The 23,779-nt window shown below is 42.8% G+C and overlaps 1 protein-coding gene across 5 annotated transcripts in view; it reads left to right on the top strand.

Annotated features, from left to right (window-relative positions):
• The window catches only part of ACVR1 (activin A receptor type 1), a 136,084-nt gene that overhangs the window by 88,923 nt on the left and 23,382 nt on the right, over positions 1-23,779 (top strand). For all 5 annotated transcript variants that reach the window (XM_073305528.1, XM_073305527.1, XM_073305526.1 and 2 more), the window contains 4 exons: positions 4,034-4,133; positions 7,109-7,255; positions 12,340-12,615; positions 17,681-17,878. In XM_073305528.1, coding sequence (XP_073161629.1) covers positions 4,034-4,133; positions 7,109-7,255; positions 12,340-12,615; positions 17,681-17,878 — 721 coding nt within the window. The remainder of the gene's footprint in view (positions 1-4,033; positions 4,134-7,108; positions 7,256-12,339; positions 12,616-17,680; positions 17,879-23,779) is intronic.

Here is a 23,779-nt window from a genome sequence, read left to right as displayed (position 1 = left end):
GGAGAAGAGGGAGGATAAGGGCCAGAAAGCTCTCCAAACTAGAGAACCCTCCCCAACAGAACCTGGAATAAAACCTGTTGTTCCTGAGTCTCCATATTTGTTTGTTGTCTCACAAATAGGTGTGAAATCCACTGGTAGAGTGTTTCCATCTCCCTCTAATGGCAGGTCCACATAGAAGCTAATAGTCTCCTACTGCTACCAGGTATCAGTTAGCTCAAGTGGTAGAACTGTGGATCAACTGAGCCCAACCTTGCACTTGACCCATATGGGGGTCAGTATGGCTCCACATGATCAAATTATTTTTTTTATATTTAGATTTTTTTATAAATATAATTTCCTACGTCAAAAGAATGTCAGCTTGAGAAGTCAAGCACTACAGAAGTTAGGAAATGCCAGAGTGAAGGTTGTCATGTGCAACTTTTATTCAGCCCCCTTGTGTGTATGTATTAGGTTTGGCAGAATTCAGTTTTTAATAATTTAAACTGACAATATTGGTTTTCATTTTAAAGCATTAAAATTGTCATCGTTATACGCAATTATTGGAAGGGAGGGTCAGACAATTATTTGACAGTAGGTGTTGAGATTCAAAAAGTTAAAGCTTTATAAAATGCTAAAACACAGATTGTCAATATCACATGTCAAAATATACAAAGTAAATAATCCTTAAATCAAGAAATCACACCTGTCTTTACCATTCACTCGCTAGTCCCATTTACAGAGCCTCATGCAAAAGTCTAAATTTCTGAATTTTGACTCCAATGCTCAAGCAGCTTTTTTCTTTCTTTGCCTATTTGTAAATTTCTACTATTATTGATTGATTTTTTTGGGGTGTGTGTGTGTTAGTCAATGTTTGCTGATACCAGTTAATCTAATCCAGGGGTTCTCAAACTTCATTGCACCATGACCCCCTTCTGACAGAAAATTACTACACAACCCCAGGAGGGGGGACTGAAGATTGAGCCCACCCGAGTCCCACTGCCCCAGGCGAAGGGAGTGGGGGGGGGGGCAAAGCAAATGCCCAAGGGTCCCAGGGCCCCAGCAAGTCTAATGTCAGCCCTGGCCACCCCATTAAAATGGGTTTGTGACCCAGTTTGAGAACCGCTCATCTAATCCTTCCAACCCTAATTATTATTGTCTTTTAATAACCTGATCACACCTTAGGCACAGACTCCATGGGTGCTCCGGGGCTGGAGCATCAACGTGGAGGTAAGAAAATGGTGGGTGCTGAGCAGTGTTCCCTCTACATTTTTACATCCACGTGTGGAATGAATTTTGTTGTGCCACATATCCCCTTTGTATTGGTGCACATAACAAAATGCATGTAGTGGGGGTGGGGCCAAGGGGTTTGGACTGTGGGAGGGGGCTCTGGGCTGGGGTAGTGGTGGTGAGGGCTCTGGCTGGGGGTGCAGGCTTTGGGGTGGGGCTGGGGATGACAGGTTCAGGGTGTGGGAGGTGGCTCAGGGCTGGGGCAGAGGGTTGGGGTGTGGGCTCTGGGATGGGGCTGGGGATTAGGGGTTTGGGGGTACAGGCTGCCCCCAGCTGCAGTGGGGAGAGGACTCCCTCTAGCCCTCTCTCTCTCTCTCACCACAGCAGCTCGGGGCCGTGGGAGAGGCACCTCTCCCTGACTGCAGCAGTTCCAATGCGGCTGGGCTGAGGGAGGGGCTTTCCTCCCCTGCAGCTCTGGCAGGCCTGGGCCAGGCCGCGGCAGGTCCAGGGTAGGTCCGTGCTGGGGACAGTGGGGAGAGAAGGGGCTCTCCCCCGGCCGGGGCAGGTCCATGCAGGGGGAAAGGCATTTCTCCTCACCGCAGCTCTGAGCCCCTGCGCAGGGATTAATAGGCAGCCGCGCAGCTTAGAGGGAACTTAGGTGCTGAGCATTCACTGACAGCCCCCCATCAGCTCCCTCCGGGGGCCCCGCAGATCAGAACCTCCCCCTTCCTCCCCATGGCTCCCGCTGGCCATGATCAGCTGTTTCGTGGCACACAAGAGGCTCTGGGGGAAAGCGGGGAGGAGCGATGATGCGGCATGCTCGGGGGAGGGGCCAGAATTGGGTGGGAAGAGGTGGGGTGAGGCCTTTGGGGAGGGGGTGGAGTGGGGGCGGAGCCTGGAGCAGAGCTGGGGGTCGAGCACCCCCGGCACTTTGGAAAGTCAGCGCTTGTGGATCACATGCTGTTTTCTAGAAGACTAATTCTGTCCCTCATGTGTGTGTTAAATAAATAAGTAGCGGTGTGACAGATGGGCGAGTAATAGGTTTTGAGCATGTGAGCTTTTGTTGATGACAAAAAATGCAGCCACTCCCCTGCATCCCATCCCTATTTTTTTTTTTTTAAAGTGTAGTTTACTTAGAAAACTGACATTCAAAAAGTCTCATTTTGGAATGTTCACGTGCTGCCACCCTGTGGAATACTCACAGGTTTTTAATAACAAACAGATCTTGGGTTTTAATGTGCAAGAACAACTGTGATGCTTGCTTTGGTCCCTGTGGCTTAAATTCCATTTAAAATTAGTAGGCCTTCAACGTGTTTTTAAGTGCTTTGTTGAATAGGAACGGTTCTGTTGAACTGGCGCCTTTGTGCTAGAGCTTGACTTATCTACTCTCACAAGTTGTACAGCTCTAACGATACCTCATAGTTAAAGTGGTGCAACCCCCTAGCGTGGACTCAGTTTTTCTAGAAGAAAGGATAACTTATTCCTATATGGGAAGGATTGCACTGGTATAACTGCATCTACTCTAAGAGGGGTCGTACTGCTGTGTAACTATTTCAACAAAAAATCAACTCCTGAACTGGAAAGTTAAACCAGTACAAAATCTGAATGTGGACCAGGTCTTGGAAGAATGGAAGAAAACAAACTTCTACAGCAGGTGTATATTTTCCTCTTTCAGGTTTTTCATTTCTATTGAAATTTAATCTTTCTTTAGTTTTGACTGGTAAATGAAAAGTTTTAAGTTCTAAAGATCTCTTTAAAAATGTAAGATTCCCTTTAGGGATTCTTAAAGCAAATTTTTATTTTTAGTGTTTTTTTTAAATGGTGATGTATCAACTATTAGGGGTAAACTCCTGTCTCTGTGATTAGCAAGGCCACATTTACAGCAGTGTGCAATTCTGGTAACCTTTTATGAAAAGAATATGCTAATACTGCAATTTGAAAAGGTAAAGCAAAAGCTTATGTAGATTTTTAAAACACTGCATTTTTAGCAAAAAGAATGAGGAGTACTTGTGACACCTTAGAGACTAACAAATTTATTAGTCTCTAAGGAGCCACAAGTACTCCTCATTCTTTTTGCTGATTCAGAGTGGTAGCCGTGTTAGTCTGTAGCTGTATTTTTACTTTCCCATAATCATATAGGGAGTTGAAGGGTCTTAAATTTGGAAAGGTCAAAGAAATGAAACCTCTATCATTTGGAAGGAAATCCTCCTGTGAGGCACAGAAAGTTCTAACACAAAGAATAAAGCGGATATAAGGTCATTTGAGATCGACAAATATAGGATTGAGGGGGCACAAGCTAAGCAAAGGCAGCGCAGAATGTTAAAATAATTTAGGTAGAATTTCATTACAGAGTAGCCACCATTCAGCAAACAAACTCCCAAGGGCAGTTGTAGGAGCAGTAAATGTCAATCACTTTTTCATTACAAAAAAAAATATTTGGAGGAAAATGGTGTTGTGGCAGGTACAATTGCTAACTAAAAAGTAGGAACAGACTTGAGAGGCCTCTTTTCTCTTGCGTTGTGTGAAGAAAACTTCTGACAGTGGGTTGCAATAGAAAATGACTGTATATGTAAAATTTGTATCTTTTTTCCCCAGCCTCTATTTATAGCTTCTGGTCTAAGACTGTAAACTCCTCAGGGCAGGGTGTTTGCCTATCTGCACCATGTCTAGCACAATGTGGTCCTGATGCTAATCAGGTTTCAGGGTGCTACCCTAATAATCCTTAAGATCAATATTGTGTGAACAAGTGGGAACATGTACATTGTATTTGGATAAAAAATCTACGTACTCTACGTTTCTCAAATGTTTCCTCTCCCCTTTTAAATAGGACTTATTGGACCATTCCTGTACATCTGGAAGTGGTTCTGGTCTTCCTTTCCTGGTACAAAGAACAGTGGCTCGTCAGATTACGCTCTTAGAGTGTGTAGGTTAGTAAAACTCTCTTGTTTGTATATCTAATATCAAGTCCTGGTACCACTTGAGGTTGAGCTCTAACCTCCATTCAAACAGCCTCTTTCTCTTCTCAGTACTCAAAATGTTTTCAAATAACTTCTATTAAGTGGAGTTCTCCATGCTTCTGCCAGTGGATGAAATTTTTTGGGGAAAGTTTGATGAAAAATACTTTCACCTTTTGCATAGTGTGTGCTCTGTGGTCCAATATCTGCATAGCTCTATCAGCTAAAGCTAGAAAGGAGAGAGGTCAAATATAGCTTTCAAAGTGATCAGCAAAACAAGCCAAATAAGCTAAATTTGAAGGGGACATTTAAATCCTTTTTTAAAATATGAATATATGGTGTTTGAAAGCATCTAGATATGAAGAATACAGCTTACTCGGTGGGTGTTCAGATAACTAAAAGTTTAAAATTGAATTATAGTTAAGGGGTAAAAACAAATTGCATGAGAATGTAGCTAATTATAGTGTACCCAGGTGCATTATTACAAGTATTGTGAAGATTTTCTTTAGACTCCTAGACTGTATGGTGAGAAGGGATCATCTAGTCTTACCTACTGCATATTGAAGGCCACAGAACCTCACCCATCCACTCCTGTAACAGACCCCTAACCTCTGACTAAGTTTCTGAAGTCCTCAAATCATAATTTAAAGACTTCAAGTTACAGAGAGTCCACCATTTACACTAGCTTAAACCTGCAAATGACCCATGCTACACAGGAAGATGAAAACCCCCAGGGCCTCTGCCAGTCTGACTTTGTGCAAAATTCCTTCCCAACCCCAAATATGGCAGTCACTTGGACCTGGAGCGTGTTGGCAACAGCCAGACACCTGGGAAGGAATTCTCTGTAGAAACTCAGAGCCCTCCCTTCTTGCCACCCAGCACTCTTCTTTTTGAAGGAAGGTAACAAGATGATCTTTTTTTTCATTGTTGAAAAACATTTACCTCTACAATGTGTTTGCATTTTAACTCAAGACATAAGCAATTATATCCTTTTAAAATAACAAGTTGGAGAAGGAAAAAATTCTCTTTCCATAAAGTGACTTAATGTTTTTATTTTTAAACACTAGGAAAAGGAAATAAATCCATGTGCCTCTTTTTTTTCTCTCTTGCAAAGAAAGAAACCAGGAAATTGGGTGGCCTGCCTATGCAGTAGGTCAGATGAGATGTTCATGATGTCCCCTTTTGGCCTTAAATTCTATGAATCTCTGAATGAATCTGTTTCCTCCACCTTTTTGTTTAGATTTTACTTTATTGGAGCAAGAATATAAGGTCATTTTCCTATGCTGGTAATAGTTGCTGGGTCCTTTCTTCTATTTCTGTGCTCATTGGCTCAGGCTGGGAAGAGTAAGTTCAGTTATCTACAGCCACATTAGGCTTTCGTGTTCTATAACTGCCCAGTGGAGATCCATTGATGATAACCTAGGTGTGTTCCTCATGGAACTCAAGATAGGCTAGCTACAGGCCTCCAGCATCAGTCAGTTATCTCGTCTGCTACCATAGGTCTGCTGGTCTAAACACAGGATTTTGTACAGCTCTTTATCTGTTTGCTTGAAACCAGTTACAAACTCCCTAGTGTGGATGTAGTTGCACCAGTATAAAATGTGCTTTTGTCAGTATAGCTTATTCCTCTGGATCACAATCTACACTGATAGTTGTACTAATTTTGTTTTTTCTTTCAAGAAAAATAAAGGAAAAATCATACCCCAGCCAAAACACTTAAATCAGTATGAGTGTGTTGACTAGCCTTAATGATATTAGTGCTGCTGTCTGTCTGTCCTTGGTATGGAATGTATTAAGTAGTGACAAACATTCATACTTGTGTCAAAAGCACATGTGAGGTTTTTTTCTTCAGTTTGTATTAACCAGGAGTGTTAGGATACACATGATGATCTTACATGGTCTCTGGTCTGCAGATAGTAACGTCCCATGTGTGTTTGGAACTGAGCCTGCTCTTAAGTTAGCTCAAGTTGGCAGTGTTTAGATAGGAAGGCTAAATAGCACTGCCAGTGAAAGCCCGTGGGCAGGAAATCCCTTCTGTGTGACAGCACTGCAACATCAGGGTCTGATATCTCTTTACACTTGATTACACCTGTTGTTGAATCGATGTGCCAACCCCCCACCCCTCCCCCCAACCCTTGAACGTTGGGGCAGCAATACATTGCACTGAAATTGAGGCTGACTTGTTTAGATCATGTAAATCACTATACAATAGTGAAAACTAGAACTATCAGAACATTTTACCACTTGGGCTCTGCTGTGTGGCACTCTACTGCTAATGCATTGTCATGAGCAGACAATGTGAGCAAATCTCTACACTCAGTACTAGAGACTGGTGGTGACTGGGGAAGCAGGGACCCAGTGGGGTGAGGAGCTGAGTGCGTGGACATGGAAACAGGGACCTAGAGTTGGGGGAATGGAGATTTGGTGGGGGCTGGGACACAGAGGTGTAGAAATGATTGAGATGGGAAGGCAAAGTGGGGACCCAGAGGAGGGATTGGGAGAGGAATATGGGGACCCACATACCCTGTCACGTTGGAGGGTGGAGAATGGGAACAATGGGATGGAAGACACAGAGACCAAGGCATGAGCAAATGGGTGGGTGGAGTTCCTGGGAGTCCCTGAAATAGAGGGGATGGGAGGGTGGGCCTGGCGCTCAGCAGGGATTTATTTATTTATTTATATCGCTGGAGTGCATAGGCATCCTAGTTATGGATTGGGGTGCATGTGTTTACCTTTGCAGTCTTTATGTTGTGTTTAATGTAGGCTTGTGCATTTAATTTGTTAAAGTAGCATTTCAGAGAGAGCAAGGAGCTGCAGGCAGTGCAGCTTGTTATCTTTCTATATTGTTTTATTTAGACTGGATTGACTTGAGATCTATTTATGCTAACTTCTAATTCACTGACACTAATGAACAATGTTGGTCAAAATACCGTTTTGCTTTTTGTCAGGAAAAGGCCGATATGGAGAGGTCTGGAGGGGTCAGTGGCAAGGAGAAAATGTTGCAGTGAAGATCTTTTCTTCACGAGATGAAAAATCCTGGTTCAGGGAAACTGAATTGTACAACACTGTGTTACTGCGGCATGAAAATATTTTAGGTAAGTAGAACAATCACAACCATTATACTAAAGCAGGGATACTAGGAAACTGCGTTAACTGTGAACAGTAATGTTGCGTGCGCCTCAATTTTCTAAGTGCCCCTCAAAATCCAGGGTTTGGTACATGCTTTTAGGAAAATGGAGGGGAGACACCCTTATGGGAATAAGGGAGGGATTTATAGGCTGATCCTTGAAATCAAAGGCCCATGATCAGAGTGTCATTGCCTTAATGCAAAAACAAGCTAGTGAGAAGCAGGCAGTGTGGCTGTCAGCTGATTGCTGTCAGGAAAAAGAAAGGTGGTGTGCAGCCTGGGTCTGTAGTACTCCCTCAGCCTGTGGGAGGGTGTGTGTGTCGCTATTCCCCATGGGGGGGGGGGGTAGTTTTACACACACACGCACACACACACGTTGCAGTGTGACCAAAGGCGAGAACCAGACAATTTTGAGAGTTGTGAGACAGCTGCCCAATGTCGTTGTATTGGATCCAGGCCCAATGTTGTTTTAATCTATGTAGGCGTAATGGGGTAGGAAGAAAGAGGGGAAAAACTCTGTTTTTACTGTTGCATACTTAATGTGCTTTTTAGATTTGAGTATAAGGATTCCTTTAGACTTTATGGAGTTCACAGAAATGAGTTGCCTATGTAAGGAAAAAGACGTTACTACGAAGATGTAGTACCAAACTTTAGGAAATATTTTCGTGGTGTCTGGGTAAAGTATGTCAGGGGTGAGGTAATTGGGATTTACCAGTTCTTAAAAATACCTTTATATTCTTGGTGTAAATGGCATTTGAAATTAACGTTTACTAAGCCTACAAACTCTATCAGCAACACAAGAGCTTGCACTAATGCAGGGAGGAGATCATGAGCTGGTCTGGTTATATCATGGTACTGAGAGATTAATGAAGATGATTGTGAACAGAACAGGTTGGTTCTGCCTCTCCTTGCTCACTTAAATAAAATGTTTCTACCTTTGCACCTTAAAACATGCTAAAACTTCACTGGTTTTAGGATTACAGTTGCAAACAGGCTACTTGCCATGGCCTGACAATCAGCTGCGCTTCTGTTTCCTTGCTGATTTTCCTGCTATTGCTACTATCTTCCCTCCTCATGTGTATTTGAGAAACGCCTGTCTTTTTGGTTCAAGCTCTGGCACACGATCAGATGTTTCATATCCTTATGACCATTGCTATGAAACAGCTTCTGACCTCTGAGTTGTTAGTTTTCCTTTCATGCTCTTAACTTTTTTTGTAGGGATCTTGTGTTGTATGAACTTAATAAATCTGCTTTAAAGTCAGACTTTAATTAGAGTTGTCCTTTATGAAGTAGCCCATTTTTCCTGTATATAAATATGTACCCATTCTTTCCTAACGATATTGAATACTGAGACCCTGTATCACTTTCTCTCTCTCTCAACTGTACCTGTTGCAACACACTCTCTGTTTGGAGCTAGAAGCCTAAGAAAATGCTTTTTCTTCTCTAATTTTGTTACACTTGAATGTATTGAACCACAGTTGCATTTTTTTAATTTAGGTAGTACTTTTTCTTTCCTAGTCTCTGCCTTTTCACTGGTGCATCATTCTGAAAAATGAAAAGCAGTAGTCTGTTTACTACTCGGTGACTTTTCCCTTACCCATAACCTGTCTCACTTTAAGTTATTTTATGAAGGCTCTTTCTTGTTCCTTTCCTGTTAGAGAATGCCCTTCTGGCTCCATGGATCAGCCTCCAAGATGTTTGTCAAATGTTTCCTGAAACAGTTTCCTCTGCTTTTACAAAAATAATATTGTGGCCTCCAGAAATGTGAAATCTTGAGCTTCTCTTCCTGAGAGTGTACTGAGTTGGCTGAAATATTACCCTTTCCCAATGTTCTGCTGTTTGACTGAGTAAAATCATGTCAGTCTTACCAGATTACTGTGAAATTTGCTGGTTATTCCTTGGATTTTTTTTTTTTTAAGGCACAATGTCAAATGTCATCATATTGACAAGAAATTAGAATTTTAAAGGGAAAAGTGTGTGTGTGGGGGGAAGGGTGGGAAGTGCATTTGTTTTGTTTGGGTGTGCCCTGTGCTTTATCCCGGTGGGCTTTTATTTAAAAGAAACAACTTTATTCCCAAGTGAATAGAAACAAACTTCTATTGCTTTGACCAAAACTATTCAGGTCACTAATTTGTAGACTGTACAGTAAATACAAGAGCAGCTCCCTCTCTTTCACCTCTGGATCTTGGGTTTGATTTTGATCTAGGACACCTCTGGGGGTCTTGGTTCTCTGTTTACAAAATAAATTGTTCTCAATTTACTTTCTAGAAAGGATCAAGAAATCCAGCCATAGTTAGTTGTTGTCTTTCCACCTCGCTCTACCTCTGAGGTACCTTGCATAATAGCTGTTGTCATCCAGTGTTTGGTAGGGGGAAAAGTGATCTGACTAAAGATGCTTGACTAGGTCTTGCTAAATTTCACTTGGCAATCGGCCACCTTCTTTTGTCCACCAATCCTGTGGATGCAATTTAGAGCATCTTGGGTTTGGTGCCTAGAGCAGCTTGATGCAGCCTCAGGGAGGATCTTCTAATTTGTTTTGCTTCAGCAATTCCCAAGTGGCATTTCCAGCTACTGGAGAGCAAGCTGTTTGTTGCTTAGCCCAGAGGAGACCAAAGCCAAGGTGGTGATGGTAGCTTTAAGGAAATATCTTGATTTGAGGGTGTACTCCCTGGCTACTATGTGCTCATGATATGATTAGACCAAGAGTTGCTCACAGAGTATAAAGTAGTTATTGTTACTCTCTGCTTGCCTTCCCCAACCCCCCATATATATACTTGGCCAGGAAGGTGTGTTTTTTTCTTTTCGGAGGGACTTCACTCATGTTAATGCCTTTGTCATTCAAAGTAGGATATTATAGCACTCTACATGGGGATACATCTTAAATCTGATCATTAAACTGGTGCAAAATATGGCTGCTTGCTGTGACAGGGTCATGCCAGAAGGCTACAGGAGAGTGATTTTTTTGTTTGTTTTTGTTTTTGTTTCCCACATTTATTGGAAAAGTGACAGCACAGCAACGGATTCAGATAGCTCCTCTTGGTGTTTTTGAAGTTCATTCCCACAGTGGGCTGCGTGACCAGCAGGTTGGACAGACTGCCAAAGTCCAGCAGCTTCAGCATTTCCTTAGTATCTGGGTCAGCTTCAGTGATCTCCTGGTCAAGGGCAGAGAGCTCAGAGACATAGTTATCCCTCCTCTCTCTCCTCTTCCTGCAGTTTGATGGAGATACCTCTGACAGTCCCCCTCTGAATACGCTTCATCAGATGGGTGACATACCCAGCTATCTTGTTGTGCAGTTTCTTGCTAGGGATGATAGAAGGCAGATATATTAGGCCCAGGTTAAGTAGGTCCCTTTTCCCTAGGTAAGGTAACAGGGAAGGTTCCAGAACAATCAGGAGCCTTCTGGAGACAATTAAGACAGGCTGATTGGAACACCTGCAGCCAATCAAGAAGCTGCTAGAATCATTTAAGGCAGGCTAATCAGGGCACCTGGGTTTAAAAAGGAGCTCACTTCAGTTTGTGGTGTGCGTGCGAGGAGCTGGGAGCAAGAGGCGCAAGAAGTTGAGAGTGAGAAGGCATACGATTGGAAAACTGAGAAGTACAAGCATTACCAGGCATCAGGAGGAAGGTCTTGTGGTGAGAATAAAGAAGGTGTTGGGAGGAGGCCATGGGGAAGTAGCCCAGGGAGTTGTAGCTGTCATCCAGCTGTTACAGGAGCCACTGTAGACAGCTGCAATCCACAGGGCCCTGGGCTGGAACCCGGAGTAGAGGGTGGGCCCGGTTTCCCCCCATCTCTCTATCCCCCCCAACTCCCTACTTGATACCAGAGGAGTTGACTTGGACTGTGGGTTCCACCAGAGGGGAAGGTCTCTGGCCTGTTCCCCGATCCACTAGGTGGATCAGCAGAGACTGCAGGGATTGTTCTTCTTTTCCCCATGCTGGCCAGTGATGAGGCTAACTGAGTGAGTGGCAGATTTGAGCCACAAAAGTGGCCAAACTGTGGGCTGCCGTGAACCTCTGAGGCAAGAAAGTCCGCCAATAAGAGCAGGACCCACCAAGGCAGAGGAGGAACTTTGTTACATTGCTTCGTGAGCACAATAGCTCACCTGGAACACCCATTTTCTGTGATCTGCTCTGGCTGCTTGTTGGCCTCAAGTAGAGTGTGTTGTTTTTGACCAATAAAGATTTAGATGGCCTGTGACCTGCCTATTTGAGGGACTGCTTCTCTCCCAATGCCACGGTGTTGGAGTTGCAGTGATGCTCAAACTGGAGCTCCCTTCCTTAAGGTGAAGAAAGTTGCTGGCAGGCCACTCAATTCTGATTTCATTCCTCACTGTGACCCAAAATAGCTCAAATCATTGGACCTCAAATGCATTTTGCAGGGCTTGCCTGTTCTCGCAGGCATTTGGGGAAGGTTTAAGATACAGAGTGAATGATGGGGCTTTGAAGTGGAATGTGGTATCAGTTGGTTCGTTCGATTATGGCTGCATTTCGGGTCAGGCTGATTGGTGGGGGTGAGCATGTATTGTATGTTATATTTTTTAATTGAGTTCAAGGTGGCTAGAGCTAGGAGTATTCACTTTATTTAGATTGCCAAAACTAATTCTGTATAGTGACTTGGTTTTCATTACAGTAGAAGGCAAATACTGAGTTATTTTAATTATTGGGAAACAGTTTAATAATTCGTATTTAAAACTGATTTGCTTAATTAACCAACATCCAAATAAAGGACATTGTTTAACATGAAATTTTAAACTGTGGATTTTAGTTGTTAAGAAGCTTGTTTGGTTTTGACCCGTAACTTGCAATTTTATCTTGTTGTAGTCATTCAAATGAAGGTATGATGCATTTTTGTGAATATATTTTAGTTGCATTTTATGCAATTTAAGACTGCTCCCTAATCTTAGTATTTATCATCTACACAGTGGCCTTTCACAAGTATGATTATATTTCGGTTCAGTTTTAAATTATAAGTTGATGATATTTTACCTCTTGATGTAGACTTGACATTTGTGTATGCTAATTTTGTTGTCTCTTTGCTTTTCTCCTCTCAGGTTTTATTGCGTCAGATATGACTTCTAGAAACTCTAGCACCCAGTTGTGGTTAATTACACACTATCATGAAATGGGATCTCTGTACGACTATCTACAGCTCACTACGTTAGACACTGTCAGCTGCCTACGAATAGTCCTGTCCATAGCCAGTGGCCTTGCACACTTGCACATAGAGATATTTGGGACCCAGGGGAAGCCTGCCATTTCCCATCGGGACTTGAAGAGCAAAAATATCCTTGTTAAAAAAAATGGGCAGTGCTGCATAGCAGATTTAGGTGAGTTTCAGTTTCCAAACAACACAAACTGTATGTTCCATAACTAACCAAATATAGTAGATAAATTTTAAGGTACTTTGAGCAATTTGTAACTTTCTTGGAAGTTAAGGCAGCCACTAGGGGGCACTTACAAGGTACTTATCCAGCTGAATAAACTTAGTACCACTTCTGATTTCAGAAACAGATGTTACATTTTGGATCATTCTCAGAGCAGGCTTCATCAATAAATAACACTTCACAGTTTCATTAATAATGTCTAGTCTATAGCATTTTAGAGGCTTTATGGATAATATTTAGGATCCAATTAACTTTTTTTCCCTCTCTAAATGTTAAATTAATGAACTTTTTCCAGTCTTCCATTTCAAAAGGAAAGGGGGGCAATTTAGGGCTTGATCCAACTCTGATTTGGAGTCAGTGGGAGTTGGGTTGAACTGGGCTCTTACTAATAATGCACTTATTGTTCCAAATGTTTTTACTTAAATCTTAAAATCCTACTAAATTTTTGCCTGTAAAACTTATTGTACAAAATATAACACTTAACTCCCTGGCACCTATAGGCCTGATCCAGCATTCCCTGAAGTCAGTGGGACTTTCACCATTGATAGTGAGCACAGAACCAAGCTTTTATTGAGTTACTTGTATTTTTAAAAAAAATTAAATACAATTTCTAGGCCGGGGGATGCAGAGGGATGATTAAAGCAACATGACTGGTTAATGTACAAGGCATTATGGTGCGATGCTTCTGTTATCTGTGCAAAGGGAAGAAAAAAGTGATAGACTAGTTGTTTTAAGACATGTTGAATGTAAGGAAATAATTGGCTGGATTTAAAAACATTGTGTGACTTGATTCTGAGATTTTCTTTGTGCATAATTCCCATTAACATCACTGGGTCTTATGACTGTGACACACATTGAGATCTGACCGTATCCCACGTAAATGGTGTTCAGCATAAATGCAGGTGCTCCCATAATAAGTAACAATCTAGCTGTATCTCTGCTGAGGGGACAGCTCCTCAGAGTCCACAGAGGGAATCTCAAACAGGAAATGGATATTTTATTTAGTGAAATAAGTAATACACATCTTTAAATTCTGTTTTGTAGAGTTCATTTTTAAGCTGATACTTAATCATCACCAGAAGGGGGCAGCATTTATTTCACTATTGAGTCAGCACCACAGAAGTGAAATGAAACCTTTTTGCAGTGGTATCTGGAGACCTCAGTGGTATAGTAGAGGGGTGTATGTTACACAGGTAGGAGCAGAAGTATTTGCTGCTGTTCGACTAACTTTGCCAGTGGGAAAAATAAATGGCCTTTTTGAATATGAAAATCTTGGCCACCTATTTATGGAGCACTCTTCTTCCTTCGTTATCTCTAATGGGGATTAACCAAAACAGGGGTTTCCTCTACAGGTTGTATTGAGTCCTTTTGTGCATGGTTGGCCTGTCTTCATTTTCTTCTGATCTGATTTTTCTTCCATTCCTCTCCTTTCCAACACTGATGTCTCTCTCTGTGCCTACCTTTTTAGCAACAGTGTGTGTAGATAGAACTGTAGTGAAGTGTAGCTTCTGATGGCTAGAGAAGTGCAGTTAAGAACCAAGTGGTTATGCATTGTATTACCATCCAAGTCACTGCTCTGGATCTGCCAGTGCATCCAGTTAAGAAATTCCTTAATTGTATAAACTAAAAGAAAAATTTGCTCCTGAGGGAATTTTGTGCCAAAAAATTAAAATATTCTGTGCACAATATTTTAAAATTCTGCAAAGTTCTGCATATTTTAATTGCCAAAATAAACACGATATCATCACACCATTTTCAGTTATTTTGGTAATTTATTTCAAAATTCTTGTCCGCAAATAATTGAAAATGGTGTGATGATATTGTGTTATTTTGGCAATTAAAATATGCAGAACTTTGCAGAAGTTAAATGTCTTTTTTAATTTATTTATTTATTTTATTTTTGGTGCAGAATTCCCTCAGAAGTACCAAGGTTCTGTGTGGTGCAGTCTGGGTGTGGGCAGCCTGGTGTGGGGTCTGGGTGCAGAGGGGAATCTGGATGCACAGGGGTTTGGTATGGGGGTCTGGGTGCCAGGGGAATAGGATCCTGCAAGGGGAGGCATGGTGAAGGTGGTTAGGACTCAGTGGGTGGGTGGGGGTGCTGGGGGGGTTAAGGTGCAGCTGGTTGGGGCTCAATGTGGTGGAGGTCCAAGTATGGAGGGCTCCTAATGCCAGGGGTGAGGCTCAGCAGGGTGAGGGCTTGGGGAGGGGGGGGTTCAATGGGGAGGCTCTGGGTGCAGGGGGCTCCTGATACAGGAGGGGGTTGGGGGGGAGTGTCACTGTACAGGGAGCTGCTCCCCCTGTCTGCCCAACTCCCATGCAGCCAAAACACCTTTCTCTCCTCCCTCTCTCCCCCCAACCCCAAAATGGTGCAAACTTTCTTCAGCTGTGGACGTTTTCTGGGGCTTGATCTGACCCAGCCCCAGCTGCTCTGTGATTTTACCTCTTCCCCCTGCTGCCTGAACAGTCTGAGCTGCTGGGGAGGGGTGAGTGAGTACTGGTGCAGCTTCTCTTTGCTTCCCCACAGAAACCATTTTCTGCAAGGAAGCAAAGGGATTCTGTGTGAGGGGCGGAAACTTTTCTGCATGTCGCAGTTGCACAGAATTTTCCCAAGAGTAAAAATTGTGTACATGTAATTGTGTACACACACACCCTTGCTCTCATTTTTCAGTGTGACTGAAAAACTCTGAAAACTGTCTCAAAGCTGAGCAGCTCTGTTTATAGAACAGTTGTAGCAGAGACGATATTTGTGCAGTCTTCCCTACGTTGGTGTCGCTGGCGGGATCACTTCTTCATTGTTGTTCAGTCCTTATCTTTCCTGATGAAAGTGTCTTCAAGAGTGCTCGTTTTCTGCTGGTTACGCCTGTCCTCTAAGATCTGGATGGGGAACTAATAAATTCATTGCCAAATGGCAGTTTGATGGTAACAAGTTTCAGTTGCTACTAATCTAGGCTGGACATGAACTAGAAGTTTAGGGAGGAAAGTCCTTTGAAATTAAAGCTTTGAATGTTTTGGAACTAGGTAATGAAATACCTAGCTTGCAGGTTTTTTACAATTGTAGCAAACAGCCTCATACTTTCTGTATAGATAATCCATTTTTTAATAAAGAAACCCAAGTGTGTATGTGGTGGCTTCACTTTAATGAATGTCTGTATTCAAGTTACTGGATTTAGGAAAATTGTAGTTTGTAGTTAGTTTGGGAGAACTATAAAAGCAATCCACATACACAATGAATCATTGCAATAGCTTTGTAGAAGAGAGCAGAAGACTTGCATATAGTACAGGACACAGAATAGTGCAGTGAATGTCACTGTTTTGAAACAAGTACTGACCTTCCTAGAGAAGATGCAAAAATGCTAAGGAAATTGAGGAGGTTATAACATAACTACTCAAGCAATGTTTAGTATGGAATATCTGTATGGAAGCCATTAATGATCCCAATAGTGATGTAAAATAAGACTTTTTTTCTTGTCCAAAACCAAGAAGCTGCATCAGTTCCAACTCTTCCCATCTTTCCTTTAAATGTTTCCTGTCAAAATCAGTAGTCTGGCACTAATTGAGACCCTGCGTAGCACTTGGGTTCACCTAGGTTTCTTGAAGTGGAAGGCAAGTACTTTAAGTTTCACTTAAAACGGTGAAACATCTGGTCTCTAAATACCACCTACAGTACAGAGAAAATCATATTGAGGATCTGGTTGCAACACTTTCTCATTTTGTAGTGTAGAAAAACACTAACTTGAGTCTTAAGCCCTTGACCTGTCATTCAACTGAACCTTATATAAGAGAAACCTGTATTTTGTCCAGTTTGGATAGTGTTATATCCGCAAATTCCCCCAAAGTACTGACATGTTCAAAGTTTGTCAGGAAAATTGCTCTGTAAAATTTGTCTTTCTATCTGAAAGGGGGAATGTATACTTAAGGACTGGAGGTGCCTTTATCTGATTAAAAGACTTAGTGTATTATCGTCCTTAGCCAGTGAAGGGGTTAACAGATTGCACATTTCAAGTTCTGTGCAAGTTCTTGTAGGAACTCCAAATTGATTGGAAGTGCACTTAAACAGCAGAAAAATGTTTTTTTTCCAAATCCTTGTTACTGTGGAAAAAAGACAGTGTTTTGAAGGAATATTCAGGAATCCTGTGACTTAATCTTCTATGGGTCTGCTGTTAAAGCGTTATCAAGTTGTCTTAAATAAGCTTGTGTTAAATTTAAGTATGAGATGTTGTTAAGGGAGTCAGGAAGAGTCTGTCTTCTGTTTTATTGCTTAATGTTGTCCTGCACTTGTCACTGTTTACTTTGGAGTGACTGCCTGTTTACCATGGTAAAATGGGTTGTGTTTCCAAATTTACTATAATTTAGTCTTTCACATAATGTTCTTTACTTAAATGTTTGGAGATCAGCATAAACCAGGTTGAGTGGTTCTCATCTCAGGCCCCTTTGATGATGTTTACTTTCTGACCTACATATGTGTTGCTGTTTTTCAGCTTTATTTTTTACTCCAGTATACATATTGGTCATGCAGTATTTTTTCCTCTCTCTGCAAAGAAAGCTCTCTTCCCCCTCAGTTTCGATGTATCCGCCTACCCAAAAGTTCCATAAATACATTTGGACTCGGGGCAGAATTGTTTTCTTTTTAAATAAGATTCCTGGCTGCCTGGTTATACGTGTAGAGAGTAACGGTGACATCCAGTGGCTGTCAAACACTTAATCCCTGGAATGATAAAATTTTATAACAGTGCAATACACATGTTTAATAGTAATCTTGTAAGAGATAGTTGGTCTAAGTCTATGGCCAAACAGGCTATTTTTGATATTTGGCAGCTAGTTTGGAGCTGACACAGCTGCTCTTTGGACAATTGAACCCTGTCTGTTGCTTGTTTTTAAGAAACCTCTGTGGTCCTTGGAATATGTACCAACTTCTGTATACAGTTCAAGTCTCTAACTGCATGTGCTACTAGAGTTCGTTTTGTTTTTTTTAAATGATTTAATAGCAACTCTGCTTTCTTTGTTTCAGGTCTTGCAGTTATGCATTCCCAAAGCACTAATCAGTTGGATGTGGGGAACAACCCCCGTGTGGGTACCAAGCGCTACATGGCACCTGAAGTCTTAGATGAAACCATTCAAGTGGACTGCTTTGACTCTTATAAAAGGGTTGACATCTGGGCTTTTGGACTAGTCCTCTGGGAAGTAGCTAGACGTATGGTTAGCAATGGTGAGTATTTGAGGATTTCTTTTTAGGACTCATACCTCTGCTTTTTCAAGAGAGGTAGGGAAACAGTAAAAGCATCTGCCATTCTAGTGCACGCTTTCCTGTTGAACTAAGTGGGCAACGTGAAAATACTGTACCTCTGAAGTGTTCGTATTCCAGATGCTTAGGCTGAACTCTCACCCACTTTGAAGGACTTAGGTTGTCTCATATCTGATGTGCAAAGTGCTTTCGCCAACTTCGGATGGGATATGGTGAAAAGCAACCCTTGTTGAATTCCAAATTGAAGATGGTTTGTGTATGATTTTAACTATTATACTGAAATGTTAATGCCAAGACGTGTTCTGATGTCCTGAGAGGATAACTCTACTCTGCTCCCCATGCTGGAGCCCATTCAAACATGTTTAGTTCCTTGAGGTATTTAAGTGAGAACTTCTAGGGAACCCAAAGGACAATATAGAGAAGGGAAGTGATATGTGTTCCGGGGTATGCTTGCTGTATATCAGGCTAAACACATTGCACTCTTAAAGAATAGAGCAGGGATCGCTTTGGTGTCTCAAGAGCTGGCTTTTGAACCATGAAGTGATGTGGTTGTGGCCTTATAGCAGTGGTTCTCAGCTTGCTACCTGTGGGCTGCTTGTGGCCCAATCAGCACACAGCTACTGCCCATGTGACTTCCTCAGGGCCATACAGGTAGTATATCTAGTGTGTGGATGTGGCCCACCTAACAGAGCTGCATATGCAGCCCACAGTGGTAAATAGGTTGAGAACCATTGCCTTAGAAGTAAGGTATGTCTTCTCTCCAGTAAGATGAGTTGAGGTAGCTACAAGGGATGGTTAAATAGAGAAGTGAAAAAATGTTATTGAAGAAATTGTTGTGAACAAATTCTCTGTGTGGATATAAAATTATCATCAGTTTTTTTGGTTAATATTTTATTGGTGAACTTTTTAAAAAGGGAGTAAAAAAGATTGAGAGACTATTTCTCAATACTTGGAAACTCAGGGTTGCAATTTGTCACTTGAGTGCCTTGAGATTTGATCTGTAACAATGAGCTTGTGTTGAGATTTAGATTCTGAACTTTATCTGAAATGGCATATTTTTCTTTCTAAACACTGAGCACTGTGGAAAGGAAACCTAATTATCAGTTGTCCTAATGAGAGTTCTGTTGGATGGGTGGTGGTTTAACCAACTGTGCAATAGGTAACCGAACCCAAGTCCACAAGGGAAATTAAGATGAGAACAAAATGTGTGCTTCAGTATGACTGACTGACTGACTGCCATTCATAGCTATGGTTAACAGGACTGGTGGTAGTTAATGGGGTGCCTGTATATCTTCACATTGCACAATAGGTTTCAGAGTAACAGCCGTGTTAGTCTGTATTCGCAAAAAGAAAAGGAGTACTTGTGGCACCTTAGAGACTAACCAATTTATTTGAGCATAAGCTTTCGTGAGTTACAGCTCACTTCATCGGATGCATACTGTGGAAACACAGTATGCATCCGATGAAGTGAGCTGTAGCTCACAAAAGCTTATGGAAACACAGTATGCATCCGATGAAGTGAGCTGTAGCTCACAAAAGCTTATGGAAACACAGTATGCATCCGATGAAGTGAGCTGTAGCTCACAAAAGCTTATGCTCAAATAAATTGGTTAGTCTCTAAGGTGCCACAAGTACTCCTTTTCACATTGCACAATAGTTTGTCTCGAAACTGTCCGCCTATAGCACAATGAAACTTTTCATACCAATTTTCAATTAAGACATTTATAGTTTCAACTAAATATGGAACTTTTTTTAGCTAGCTGTGAGAAGTTTGTTCTTCAAGTGTTGGTCCCTCTGTGCATTACACATGTGGGTACTCATGGACACCATACTCCTGAGTCTGGAGACTTTAACAAGCAATGTCCTTTGTCCCACATATGCGCATTAGATCTCCTCGTGCTCCCGAGTTGAGGATATAAGTAGTAGTGTGGGTCAACACCCTCTCAGTTCCTTATTACCTCTGCATGGTCTGAGTCGGAATCCAGTGTCATCCTTTCAGAAAACTTGTAAATAAGATTGTAAATAGTTCTTTAGGTTAGTGTAGTTTGCTTTCCCCAGGCTGGAGACGCCTTCCCCATAGTCAGGGACCATGCCCAGACTCCCCATCTTCAAAACTGTATCTCCTGCCTTAGTCACTGACAGAAAAGGAATTAATACCAGCTCTGTCCCGACCGTCTAGGTGAGACACATGTTTCAATGACATGCAGCATTTGTCGCTCGTTTCCACCAAGAACTCACACAGCTCATGAGTTTCACCTTAGACTTGATGGAGAAGGCTCTAAAGCCCCTTTCTGATCTGGCCCAGGAAGACCTCCTTGTACATCGGCCTCATCAAACAAGCAGCACCCCTCTGTGTATGTGCTTAGAAGTGGAACCCTCAGTGTCTAAGCCCAAAGACACACTCTCCAAGGCTTCTCATAAGAGTAAGGGATGCTCTCATGGGCACAAGGACAGATCCCTGTTGAGGACTGTCTGTAAGAGACACACTCCTTCCCTGAGCCCATCAAGGTCAGGTGAGCCCATACACACAGACCCTAAAGAACTGATTCTGCCAAAAAACCATCAGGGTGGAGGGTTCGGTGCGTAGGGAGAAGGATCCTGTTCCGTTGGTGATTCGAGTTCTGAAGCACAAGGGCCGTTGTTCTCCAGTCCCTTCCACAAGTGTAGCTTCAGACTGTGCGATAGTGATACAGCCGCCTGAAGAACACCCCACATGGGGTGCACAGATGGTGCCAACCATCAGAACACCCTACACATGGGGTGCACAGAGACCTATATAGCACCAGAGGATATCTTCCTCCCCCACCCACAGTCTCCCTTCTTCTCTAGCTTGGCCCTTCTGAGGGACATTACTATACCAGAAGACTATATTGCTTTGTTGTCCCAGGAGCGGTCTTTCTTACAACTATCAAGCAGGATTACCCCGGTACTGATGGCTCTGACATTACAGAAGGAGCAGTTTTTGGATTTGGACAAATCTGATGAGCTGGCCCCTCCTTCATCGTCACAGAGACCTAAGCCTGGGTAGGCAATCAAGGACTTACGGTTGCTACCCTTATGAGCACCTTGGGACCAATGGTTCCCCATGCCATGGGATCCCCTTCAAACAGTTGGCCCCTCTTTCTGGCCCTGTTGGGGACTATGGGATCCCTATACCAGATGTCCAGCACCCACCTAGGAGTCTTTGCACTCTTTCTCCTTGCACCAACAACCAGTTCCATTGGTGTGTGAGATGGAGGAAGATGCTGTACCAGAACCACAGGTACTGGTGACTCCATTTCCATAAGCAATAACAGGACTTACCACAAAGAGTGGCCAGTGGTCTCCAGATATCACTGGAGGAAGCCCGAGACTCATCATCGCCTGTTGAACATTCTGCAGCCTCAGGCCCCAGTAAGGTGGCTCTCCCAGTTAACAAGGCCATCTTGAAACCAATGAGATTGGTCTGGCACATCCCCCAGCATCCTATGTGCTCTTTTCTACCCCCTCCCCCACACACACATAAAAGGGCTGAGAAGTGCTATTTCATTTTGGCAAAGGGAGCTGAATTCCTGTTCTCCCACCCTGCTCCCAACTCCCTGGTGGTATAGGCTGCTATGGAACATATAGGTCTCAATACTTAAGGACCACCCCATCAGACCAGGGCTCCAGGAAACTGACCCTCCTGGGGAGAAAGATCTCTGCGGGCTTGTGATTCTGCATGACCAATTACCAGGCCCTGCTAGCCAAGTATGATTAACTACTCTAGGCTGGCAGCTTTTTAGAACAAACTTTTCTGTGAGGACAGAGCCAAGTTTTTCTCCCTTCTGGAGGAGGGCAAGCTGGTGGCAAAAACAGTTCTTCAGGCTGCAGCAGATGTAGCATCCAGAAGCTTAGCCACTGGTATTGTGATGAGGAGGGATTCATGGTTTCAATCCTCTGGCTTCCCTAGGGAGGTGGAGAATACTATCCAAGATTTTCCCTTTGAGTCCAGCCTCTTTAACGAGAAGATTGATGAGACTCTCCACTTGTTAAAGGACTCAGCTCAGGGTATTCCCTCTGCTCCCTGGGGATCTGCACATGGGTCTCAAGGACAAACAAGAAGGCAGACCTTTAAATCAAGACCACCTCCACCTCCTACTTGTGCATTCTGCTGTCAGAATCCGTGGGGCCTTTCTGTAATAGACAGAAGACTGAGGCCCTGCTTTTTATCCCCCTCTACTACTGCAACCTGTTCCCAGCCTGTGGTTAGGAGCCACTTTTGATGGTGAGCGGGTCTCGACTAAAACATCTCTGATGTCACCTGCCCCTTCTGTCACCTTTTTGGAGGCCGTCTCACTGTTTTGCCTGCAACTGGGAGCTAATTATGATGCATAATTTCCAAGACATAACCATCCATTAGGGATACTCCCATAGAGTTAATCTCCTTCCCTCCCTGCAAACACCCTTCCTGACCCTGTTAGAGAGCTTATTCCTTCACTCTCCCACTTCCCTGGTCCTTCTCACATGAACAGAGAGCAACAATACCCGAAGTCCGAAGGTGTAAACAATTAGATGTTTATTGGGGTGAACTTCCAGCAAGCTTAAATACAAGTTCCTTTTTCCTTATTTTCGAATCCCAACTTACTTCCTGTTTGCCCCTAATTTATATAGTAATATTCTTAGCTATACCTTAACCAATCATTCTTCTGAAATTTAACTAACCAATCCTAACATATGGTAACATAATTAGCTAACCAATTATATCCCACCACCTTAATTAGTTTACACCCAGCAAAATTAATTATACAGCAGACAGAAACAATCACAGAACAGACAGAGACCATGCCAATAAACAATAGCAAAGTGGGAACTATAATGACAAAACGATACAGAAGTGAGGATTTCACAACTACATCTATAAAGACATAAGAGTTTCCCAGCTGTGTCTATTGATAAGTGAGTTCTTACCAGACAGAAAACTATCAACCTCAATTTCCTTTTACATCTTCTAGGCACTTCCCTTTCTCTGGAGGTGATAGGCACTATCAGGACAGGATTGTATTCCTAACAGCCCAGTAGCACCTTCTTTCAATGTGACTGGTTTGGAATGTGAGGATGTGACCGGTCGCTTCCCAGCTTATGGCTGCCTCTGTCGCTTAGCCAAAGGCCTTAGCCTAAGAACAGGGCCTCAGACTGTCACAGTAAGAGAAGGACCTTACACTGGCAGACAGTGATTTTGATTCTTTCTTTTATACCTCTAACTAGCCAAGTGATAAGAATACACCTAAATTCTTAAAAGTACAGGCCTTTACAGACAGCCACTCTCAAGGCAATTCTTCAACAGGAAACAAACTCCTCATTACACTGAGGCGCCCGCCTCCGTCTCAAGGATGAGGGTTCTATTGTCTGTATTTCCTAGTCCCCAAAAAGGACAGTGTGTAGAGACTGGATATTTGGCAACTCAACATCTTTGTTTGGAAATCGGAATTCAGGATGGTCATGTTGGTGTCAGTAATCCCCTCTCTCCAAGAAGGGATGTGGTTCATGGCTCTCAGCTCTTGACATAGGAACCTCCTGTGGAAGGGGTGAACACCTATGGCTTATCATGGGCCGGAAGCACTTACAATTCTGGGTCCTCCCCTTTGGACTAGTGACAGCACCCAGAATGTTTGCAAAAGTTTTCTCTGTGGTGGCAAACCAGATGAGAAGTCAGAGCCACACAGTCTTTCCCTATCTCAATGACTGACTAGCTCCTGGTTGGTCACTCTCAACAGGAGATCAGATCAGCTAGTCAATACCTCATTCAAAGCCCTGGAGGCCTGCTTGAACAGAGAAGTCCACTTTATCCCCTACAAGGACAACAAACTTTATTGAGGCAACGTTGGACTCTGTTTCTGCAAGAGC

The sequence above is a fragment of the Lepidochelys kempii genome, chromosome 11 (genome assembly GCF_965140265.1).
Source record: "Lepidochelys kempii isolate rLepKem1 chromosome 11, rLepKem1.hap2, whole genome shotgun sequence".
In the NCBI taxonomy this organism is placed as follows: domain Eukaryota; kingdom Metazoa; phylum Chordata; order Testudines; family Cheloniidae; genus Lepidochelys; species Lepidochelys kempii.
The sequence above is the reverse complement of the archived record's forward strand: the minus strand, read 5'-3'. Positions and strand labels throughout refer to the sequence as shown.